We start from the raw sequence: 10,678 nt of genomic DNA, 5'->3' as shown, positions 1-10,678 counted from the left end.
AACTATCTTAATCACTCTGAGACAACAGCTTTTATTCTGGGTCTGTTGATGCAGAATCGAAAATAAAGTCTTGGGCATGATCCCATGTGCTCTTCTCACACCCAATATTAGGTATTTCTATAAGTGTTTGAACTTCATGTGTTCACAGGAACCATTTCTTGCCAGCTTTACTTTTTACCCTTATAGGAAAAAGCTTATGCAGAATGTAGAGCAGTAGTGCTGGTAGCATATAAATATACCACGGTGAACGGTTCCCCATTTGTTGACGAAATTTGCTTATTATCAATCCAAGGTAGCAGATTTGACAGAACCTGGCATTGTAGTTTAAGTAGCTTCAGTAAATTTGGTTAGATTAGTCAGTGAGGGAAATGCAATTGTTAAAAAGATGCCAACTCTTCATTTTTCGGTTACTGATGCAAGAAGCTGGCGCTTGGTAATATTTATCTAACTTTACTTGGCTTTTCAATGGTTAATCGCTGGCAGGGATTTTTTTTGGTTTAATACTAGAAAGTGCTCTTTATGAATCACAATATGAGTTTTGAATGTAGATTTATTTTTTAAGTATAAGTCATTTCAGATCAGTTTCTTATATTAGGTGCTGGGATTATGTTAGAAAGCATTCATTCTGAGGGCAACAAGCGATCTAGTGTCCAGATGAATAATGAAATGCCATCACACAGGACAGTTCAACCCTTTTATTTCCTAAGTGCTTCTCACATAAATTTGTTACAAGTGATATTTGTCATTCAAAAAGTCTCAGTTGCTACACTATGCTTGGTGTAAACATTTAAATGAATCATCAGCAAATCACTCTCATTATGTACATTCAAAGTTCAAATAAATTCTCAGTCAGCTCTGCTTGCTCCCAGGTACAAGTCAGAAACTGTTATGTTTAAATCAGCTGCAGCTTTTGCTCCTATGTGTTACAGTTTGACAAATACAGAAGTAATTGGGTCAGATGGAGAAAGAGTCCTATAAGTCTGACTTGTGCGATTGATGAGGAAAGATTTTTTTTCTTTTGTCAGTAACACTTAACAAAAATGATTGGTCCATTGCAAAAAAAAACATGTACCCTTCTCTTGTAAGTTCAACTCCTTTCAAGTGGAAATGTATAGCTGCATGATGGTTAATTCACATTGTTATACTGTAACCGGCTGATCATGTTTCATTATTTCAGGTTTTACATAATCAAACATCTTTTTTACAGACATCTTTTCTGGAAGCAAACACTGGATCCACTACCTATCAGCATTCCTTCAAACTCTCAACAATAACAACAGGGAGATATGATCCATGCAGGATTAAAGGTATATAGTAAGTAATGTCAGTGTGGGAACAGTTATGCTGGTTGTTTCTCATTTTATGGGCAGATGTATTGCAAAGTGAGCACCTGCTCAGTTAAACAACTGAAAGAAGCATTTAGAGACAGAATGGGTAAATTATCAGGTTGAGGTAACAGATCAGATGTGCAGCTCTGTGTAGCTGCTCAGCTCTGCAAGTTTTTCATTTTACCAAATTAATTTGACTAGTTTCAATTACTGCTTTTATCTACAATTATTTAAATATTTAAATGCAAACATAAATAGATAAAAAAAAATCTTAAGTGCAAAAAAAATAGTTATTTGCTAAAATAATAGTAATAATAATAAATAAGTCACAGTGCTTGTTTGGCACCATTCCTTAATTCATATTTCTGCTATGAACAGTATATTAAGAGGCCACAGATGGATATTTTAAGAATTCCTTTGTTCACTATAATTCTTTATTCCTGTTAGCAGGTCAAACAGGTTTAGTAAGAAGAAAAACAAGCTGTCCTATATCTTTTTCTGAGCACTATTTGACTTTTTCTGTCGAGTTCAAGGACAGACGTGAAGGAGAATTTATAAGTACTTGCCGGACATAAGTACTTATAAGTACTGCACTCCCACCACACTGTGCAACTGTAGACTTTCTTTATGTGCCATAGTAGAAACTGCAATGTTATCCATAAAGGCTAAGAAAAAACCCTGTTTTACTGTAGATATTAAGAATTGTGTGTTCATACTGGGTTGTTTGATGAGACCCCAATTTTACAGTTAAAAACTTCCAAAACCTTCCAAAAAAGATGATTTAACTGCAACAATTCTCATGAGCATTTCTCCACCACACTGCCTGTTTAGACAAATCAAGATTAATTAGAAACAGTAGCTGTGCTCACATGATTTATCATTAAAGCAGCAACTTAATGATCAGCTCAGATTGCTTTGCACCTGCTCAGTAATCACGGTATGCAGGATTTCAGTCACAACGTAAATATTTTTCAGCAAATAGAGAAGGCAAAGTTTAAACACTGACATTCCAGCACATCTTGCAAGATGGGTTGTAATGTTTTATGGAATTCTTCCACCTTCAAAGAGGATTAAAGTTGAGTTTCTATTCATCTGTTGACAAATCCCCTCCCTCTTCACCTCCATCTCGTCTTACGATTTTCACAAATATGCCATTTTTGGGTCCTAGAGTGCTCGATGACTTCAACTCAAGAGGAACCTGAGAGATGAGAAACATGCACTAATTATAACAAACATCTTCCAAACATTCTTGTGTCTATGTAAGGTGTTTACAGGCGGATATGGAAACAGCTGAATAATGCATATGGAATCTATAGTACCTGTCTGAGGTCCAATAATCTCACTTATAATTATTTGTTAATCAATAACATTGACAGTCTGAACATTTAGATACTAAGTAAGCAAGGTATGAGCTTTTGCCCATCCCTACAGTAACTTTAATGACAAATATCTAAAATAATGTCAACTTCATAAAAACAAGATTGGGCTGTTTAAACCACATGTTGTATTACCAACCGTGGTTTCTTATTGGATTTCCCCAGAAAGTGAAGTCATTTTCAAATAAGCAACTATTTCATGCTGAATAATACAGATGTTATCATTGTTTTATAGTTTCTAATGATACATTTATATATTGTAATGTAAACAATGACTTTATATTTACAGATATAAATAAAGAAATTGAAATTTTCTTCAACATAGACACTCATGGAGGTGAAGTTGTGTAACTGTAACTTATCTATTTAGCTGAACTAACCCACCTTGGTCTCAGAGGAGGCCACGATGCTGAACCTGCGGAAAAGATGCACTAAAGCCATTCTGATTTCCATTTGGGCAAGTCTCATTCCCACACAGTTGCGGGGTCCAGCCCCAAACGGCAGGTACACGAATGGATGCCGACTCGCCTTTGCCTCTGGGGTAAACCTGTGGGTCAACAGCCAGTTAGATTTTAAGGTAGATGTTCTTCAAAAATGAAAAAATACTGCTGGAAGTAAAGTATCACATTCCCCTACAAACGTTTAAAACTCTCTTTGAACAAAATAACTTCAATCAGTCACTTTATGTATCAAATGCTTTGCTTTTGTTCAGTGCAAGATTTCCACTCCCTTTCTTTTGTAAAATCCCTCCTCACTATGAAAGACATCCAACACTGAACCGAAAGGGAAACAGAGAATGCCTGAGTGTTGATGCAGGGTCTAACAACAAGATCAACTGGTTGCCTGCAAGTTGCCAAAGGTTCAAGCATTCTCAAGAGGAAGTATTTGAAGAGCAAAGTGGATGCAATGCCAGTCGTGATTTTAAAGGTTATTTGCAAGTCATATCATGTCAAAACCAATAAGCAAAAATGAGCACCTGCTTTTTCTGTTTGGTGCAGATTCATAGCTGACAGACTGTAATTATGTCAAATCACTGCCATGGTAGCATGCTAATTCACAGATATTTGATGTCTGTGTTGACGGGCGGTTGATGGTCTGCTGTTTTGAGCAGGTTTGAATGACACCGAGCTGACGGCAGTGTTTATTATGTGATCGTTTTGACTGGTCCCCAACATCATAATTTCTCAGTAAAGAGAGGCACGCCAGACACAACTGAAACACCTCTCGGGGATGAACTTCTCTGGCTCGGGCCAGTGCTCTGGGTCGTAGTGGAGGAAGCCTGCTGGGATTTCCAGTGTTGCCCCTTTGGGAAGAAACTGGCCGTTCACCACACAGTCGTTGTCAATGTCTCGAGCAAACCTTGATGGAACAAAATGTTATAGAAAAGATTAGTTCTGAAACTCTGAATCCTAATTTTCCCTTTTTTTTAATGGTTTTGGTTACTATAATCATAACAATGATGACAACTGCACATTTTTTTAAAAAACATTTCCTTTTTCATATTTTCACCATGTTCCTTTACCTGAATCCAGGAGGGTAGAGCCGTAATGCTTCACATACAACCATGTCCAAATACTTCAGCTCCTGGACATTTGTGTAATTTGGTGAATCCTACGAAAAAAAACAGGTGGTTTGATTTAAACCAGCAGCTGTCTCATGTTAAATGTATCAAAGGCAACAAAAGATTAGATTAGATCAATAGGTCAACACACTCACATGTCTGGTGAAGAAATCATCCACCTCCTCGTGTACTTTTTGCTGGCATTCAGGGTGGAGTGCCAGTAGGTAGCAGGTGAAGCCGAGGGTGTTGCTACTGGTTTCGTAGCCAGCCAGGAGGAAGACAAAAGCCTGACCCACAATCTCATCCTCCGTCATCATTTTTTTCTGTGAACGCCTGATGGGTGACTCATGCGGGGGAGGATGGCCATTTTCTTGATCTGGAGCTGGCGACTGTGTCCGGTGGTGCCTGTGCTCTGTGTCATCAGTGTGATTTGCCGTGTCAAAGTGCTCCAAAGACACAGACTCTTTGCTGGTTCGAGCATCTAACATCAGCTGAAGAAAGTCTCTACGCCTCTACAAGCAAAAAAAAAATAAAAAGAGATAAACAAATCCATTAAATGTCACAGATTGTCCCGCAAAGAAAGCGTGTGAGATTGTTTAATGTCGGTGAGATCCACCTGATTGGGGGGTTGTTCCTCTCTCTGTTTGATGATCCTCTGAATGTTGTTGATGAAGAACTGATTCATCTGATCTCGTCTTTTATTTGGAATGAATCTCGCTATAGGGCTCATGATAGCAGGAAAAGCAACTGTACAGACAATTGCAAATAAATAAATGAATGAATAAATGGTGCGATCCCAAAGGAAGAGGCCAACTTTAACACGTTGTGTAGAAGGCCTTTACAATCATAAGCTGTGTGCTCGTTCAAGTTTGCAACAGTATTAATTCAAATCTTTGCATCGCAGTACAGTTTCTGTTCTATGCTTAAACTATTTATTTGGTTTCGCTTTTTAAACGTCTAACTTAAATCTCTGTGAAATTAAACTTACTGAAAAACAACATGATGGGCCTGAAGAAGGAAAAGGTGAAGAACATCTGAGCATGGCGGACAAACGGGTCATCTGGGTTGTTCTGAGAGTCCACCTGAGTTGCAAATGCCACACTGGCAATAACATCCATGGTAAAGCAGCCAAAACATCTACCAGAACGAACACACACACACACACACACACACACACACACACACACACACACACACACACACACACACACACACACACACACACACACACACACACACACACACACACACACACACACACACACACACACACACACACACACACACACACACACACACACACACACGATTAAAATGTGAAACCCCAGAAAAGGAATGAAATAAGAACCAATGCATATGCACAGTCTGGTGTATGGTTACTTGTGGATGTCAAAGGCCTCTCCTGACTCAGCGTAGACATTCAGGTTCTTCATCAGTGCATTAGTAGCTGTGTTGATAAGCGGAACCATCTACACCAAACAGAGAGATTAGGTCATGATTGCCAGCTCTTGACGTTGGGAAAACAAGACACAAACATGTCCTGAAAATACTGCTTTTGTGAGTCTTTACTGATCCATAAAACAAACGGGGAAACAGGACACAACAATCAAGACTCCTCACATGAAAGAGCTTAAAAATGAACAGTAGATTAAAAAAAATCAACTATATTTACACATAGGATCTTACTGCTTGATGAAATGAAAAAGAGATAATAATATAATATAATGTGATGTACTTCGAATGCAGTGCAGTTACTTATGGCTGCAGACATTAAACTTAAAAGTCAAACACACAATGCATATATTAATTGAAGCAATAAGAAGAAAAATACAGATGTGGTATTGACTGTTATCTCACTTCTTTCATCTTAGCAGCACTGAAGGATGGGGTCAGGATGCTCCGCACTCTCTTCCACTGTTCATTCCTTAACATGAGCAGACAGTCAGTCATGGGCTTGCTGGCAAAGCGAATAGTCTGCATGAAAAGAAAGGACAGTAGAAAAATCATAATACATTAAAGAAGATGTGTGAGATTTCCTTCACCTTATAAACAGCAACGTTCTTTGGTTATTGATTGATTGATTGATTGATTTCTTTTATTTAAAACACAGGATAGAAATGTTAAAAAATAAAATAAAATATATATAAATAAATGCCAAATGCATTCCATATCATGTTCGAAAAGAAGTAGGAAGAAGTAAAAACCTTATTAAATCGTACCCCTAGTCTATATACAAATATACATACCTACACCAACACATGCACACATGCACATAAATCTACACAATACACACATATCTATCTATATATACACACATGCCTACACTCTCACACAACTGTCATCTCACATTATTGTCCTCACCATTCTGTTAGGGAAGCTACTGAAGTCCCTGACCATGATTTGTCTGAGCATATCAGGGTCAGCTACCACAACCACTGGTCTGCGGCCCAAATAATAGCTGAAATATAACATATAAACCAAAAAAACTTGGAATTAAGTCAAACAATCGCTTCATTTAATTTCATACAACGCAAGACTTGATATCAGTAAACTGTCTGGATTAGAAAATGCGGGTGAGAACTTACCCACACACTCTGCCATGTGTCTTTATGATATCGCTGAGAGGTTTAAAAAAACCCTGAACATTTTTTTGAGAAAAGCAACATGAAAGCAACATTAAAATCAGTCTTAAAACTATTTTGCTTTCCAGATATTTGAACGGTGGCTGAAAAGGTGGCAGTATGACAGATAATCACCACATATAAAACAGACATGACATGAATAAGACTGGATCAGCAAAAGAGAAGTTAAAATACTGAGTATTATACTGTATTATACTATTATACTGACTATTCAGATCTCACCTCACGAAACAAGAACATGTTGCCATAGAATGGCACCGGCTTTGGATGTTTGATGCCACATCGAGAGAGCACCGAGAATGGATAGACCGAATACCTGCAGGCAAAACAGGTTGAACATTTAATCAAAAGATTATAGGTCAAAATATGGTAAACAACATGCATCCAACACTAAACCAGCTCCGTTCCTATGACTTATTATTGCGCTTGGCTCTTACTTACCAGTAGAGGAGACCCAAAAAAATGAGAAAGAGGCTGAGTGTCACAGAAAAACTGCTGACCTCGATGTTAAAGACATTCAGAAGGACACCTACAGACTCCATGATGTTAAAACACTTCCATCCAGAGGAAGGCTCCTTAAAGGAAAACACAAAAGTTTTTTATTTGTTTTTGTTTTATTACCTAAGTAATAAATACCCCATGTTTCTTATCACTGTTGGCCCTATAGGTCATTCAAGGAATCTGACAAAAAGTGCTTTCCTACTCGGTTTTCTATTCATATGTTGTGGAAACTCGTGAGAAGGGTTGCCCTAATCACAAATCAAATAACAAAATAGATGGTTAACTTAAAAAGGAGGAGTGGAAACTAATCTGAAAATAACAGGTTTGTTAAAGAAATAGGGATCGAGCCTGGGAAGATTATGCGGTTTAATTCCACTTGCATTTAAAATCAGCTTTGGATTATTCCCAGTATTTGTACTTGAATTAAATGCACGTAAACTGCACTGAAAGCCTTTCAATGACACAGCAAAATGAAAAAAAATAATTATATGAATGTTTTTAATATCTAAGCCAACCACATAGCTGCTTCTTACACAACACCAGAAATTTAAAGCTCACTGCAGTAGGTCATTGACGCTAGGCTAGCTGGAAAATTAAATCTAGCAGGTGGTTAAATCTCTGTTTTACGTCGTGTAACAGTTGTATGTATCACTGTCTGCTACATTCTTATATCTCAAAAACATTTACACTATCTTTAAATTCGGGGACAACCTTACATAAACTCACCTCAAACTCCAGTCCTCTCACAGGGTAAATATTATGGAACACCTGTCTTCCTCTTCTGGCCGTCGGCTCGTCACTCAGCTGAGAGCTGTGGTGCACAGCGCCACCATCTGGACGGAAGCGGAATGACACGTCAATCACAAAGCACGTTCTGTTTCTCCATTTCTATACTTTGTATTTCTTCTGCAGCTTTTCACAACATATTTTGGTAATTTTGCTCATCTCACTCTTTGCACCAACTTCTAGCTATACTGTTACACTTTGTTGTCATTTTGCATTTTATATTATGTAATTTGTGTCTCATGTTGATCTTTGTTGCTTACATTTTTTATTTTGTAGCTCAGACTATCATTTGGCATCCAGGTTTAATTCTGTGTTGCTCAGTTTAGTCGCTTTTTGCTGCTTGAATGTAATTTTTCATCTTATATGGCTGAATGGTCTGTTCTTACGGTCTCGGAAGGGGGGAGGGCTCTGCTTCTCATCAGCTGCATCCAGCAGAGCCCGTAAGATAGATCAACTCTTGGAATATGGAAGAGTCAGCATCCCAACTGAACATCCAAGATTTTTCAATATGACAAAAAGTGCTGTGCTTCAAAAAGCAGTGATGGGGATTTAAATGTCTACGTCCTGAAGTTAACTTATCATTTCTCATGGCTGCCCTCTTTGAAAAGTTACATTGTAGATATAATAAAGTTGTTTTTTTTAAATGTTATTATATCTTTACAGAAAGTTCCTAATAACCAAAATAATATATGCATGAAGTAAAAAATGCTCAGTTAAGCACAGAAACACCAACAAATGTAAAGTTTCAATTTAACCAATGCCAGTCAATAATTTATTTAATTTGATTTCAGATATACAAATTGATCAAAAGAATGTATAAAAACATAACTTATAACTGAAAACACAAGATAAGCCTATACTTTAAAAAAGTCAACAGTGACACTCTGAAGCTGTACAGGGTGTACCCTGCCTATTGCCCAATGACAGCTGGGCTAAACTCCAGGCCCTCTGATGATCCTAATCTGGATAACCTGGGTTTTTATTCCTCTAATTTATCCATCAATCTTTGTTTCAGTTTTGCAAAGGACAGGTGTGCTGGTTATTGTTTTCATTCTGGTCTATTTAGGCTTCTGTTGTTGGGAGTTGTTCTTCTTTGATAAATAATTCATAAACCATGTGGGATTCCTGAACATCATTTAAAATGGTGTCTCTGTTTAAACAGCTTTGTTTTGTATGGATGGCATACATGAGGCTGAAGTAGGAGTTCACAATAGGTTGCTTCTCCTGACTCACAACAGCGCAATTCTGCTAAACCACTCATAAAACACATTGGGATCTTAAATGGATTTACTGGTTGTATCATAAGAAAAATATAGATACATTATCAGCATTTGCTCTCATATGAATTCACTCAAACCTCCTGAATTATTCTTACAATTGGTCACTTGTTTATATATTTAGTTACAAGTTTTGAGGAGAATGCGATGGAGCTAAGAGAAATGTTTGGGATTAAAAATGTAAAAAAGACTAATTCAATCTGTTTTCTGCTTTTGAGGCTTGGTTGTTGTCAAATGGAATACCATATCAGTTAAAGATTAAGCAAAAATAACAATTAGCCTGTAACACAAGACACATGTGGCGTTACTTTGGTGTAAAAAGCCCATGCATGAAAATAATTTGACTTTGACTTTACTGTAACAGGAATACAAAACTGCCTTTTGCAGTTCCTTAACATGTCTATAGAGTGCACTCACACATCATATTATCTGTGTACCGACCACTCTCTACATACACAGCTAACAACAGTGCCACAGTTTCAGATTTTTTTTTAGATAAAAAATATATACCCCGAACATAAAACACTGAGTAAAATAACAGTAATTATCTTATTCCGTAACAAACAGTGGTCAAAACCCTTCATGTAATTAATACATGACCATTTTTTTGACAGATTTGAATCTGTATCATGGAGAGAAGTAGAAGTAGAAGTACTACAGAAGTAGAAAAATGTGTCAATACAGCTGTCTAATCTATTTCCTGAAATGGATTTGGAACGTTAATGGAACGAGACGGTCTTAGTTATTGTAATTCATAGCATCGTGGAGAGTTTTGTGTCAGTTTTATTCAAACAAAGAAAACAAAGAAACAAACTGGCTGATGTCAGCATAGTGATTGGCAAACCACAAATAGTTTATTTTATCTAAGAACATTTTGGCCACTCTAATGGTGTCCAGCTTGATGCATTTCATGTTAGCCTGAGAGGTGGAGAAAGGATTTTTAATGAAAAGCAAAGTCATCAAGCTGTGTGGCTCATGCAGAAACAATTTGCTGATGTGCAGTGTGGCTGTTCTTATGGGGCTGCCTCTCCACAAACGACAGATATGACCGTTTCAGTTGGAGGACTTGTTGGCCTCTCAGGAAATGTGCCAGATCCAAGTGGGCCATTTGAATTCAAATGATATAGTGTCCCACTTACACAGACTCAAAGCGGTTACTTATCTTGATCATTTGAGGCGTTAAACAAAGCTGACTTTCCAAGTTCAA

At 37.4% G+C, this 10,678-nt stretch overlaps 1 protein-coding gene across 1 annotated transcript; it reads right to left on the bottom strand.

The window, feature by feature from the left end:
- Positions 1-2,393: 2,393 nt before the first annotated feature.
- tbxas1 (thromboxane A synthase 1 (platelet)) lies at positions 2,394-8,197 on the bottom strand. Its single transcript, XM_072385436.1, has 14 exons — positions 8,135-8,197; positions 7,349-7,482; positions 7,130-7,223; positions 6,851-6,903; positions 6,627-6,723; positions 6,123-6,239; positions 5,646-5,734; positions 5,254-5,402; positions 4,882-5,012; positions 4,421-4,777; positions 4,227-4,315; positions 3,926-4,063; positions 3,089-3,251; positions 2,394-2,526 (listed from the first exon to the last, which is right to left on the bottom strand). The coding sequence occupies exons 2-14, from the start codon at positions 7,447-7,449 to the stop codon at positions 2,413-2,415; spliced, it is 1,692 nt and encodes a 563-aa protein (XP_072241537.1). The 5' UTR covers positions 7,450-7,482; positions 8,135-8,197; the 3' UTR covers positions 2,394-2,412.
- Positions 8,198-10,678: the final 2,481 nt, after the last annotated feature.

Source organism: Leuresthes tenuis, unplaced genomic scaffold, assembly GCF_036924035.1.
Source record: "Leuresthes tenuis unplaced genomic scaffold, fLeuTen1.0.hap1 SCAF_5, whole genome shotgun sequence".
NCBI classification, from domain to species: domain Eukaryota; kingdom Metazoa; phylum Chordata; class Actinopteri; order Atheriniformes; family Atherinopsidae; genus Leuresthes; species Leuresthes tenuis.
The sequence above is the reverse complement of the archived record's forward strand: the minus strand, read 5'-3'. Positions and strand labels throughout refer to the sequence as shown.

What these genes read in the sequence shown, in the direction of transcription:
- tbxas1 (XM_072385436.1), bottom strand. Translation starts at nt 7,449, where the DNA reads ATGGAGTCTGTAGGTGTCCTTCTGAATGTCTTTAACATCGAGGTCAGC. An exon ending in GAGGCCTTTGACATCCACAA is followed by an intron (nt 5,403 to 5,645) that starts GTAACCATACAC and finishes TCGTTCTGGTAG; the next exon opens with ATGTTTTGGCTGCTTTACCA. An exon ending in ATGATTTCTTCACCAGACAT is followed by an intron (nt 4,316 to 4,420) that starts GTGAGTGTGTTG and finishes TTTTTTTCGTAG; the next exon opens with GATTCACCAAATTACACAAA.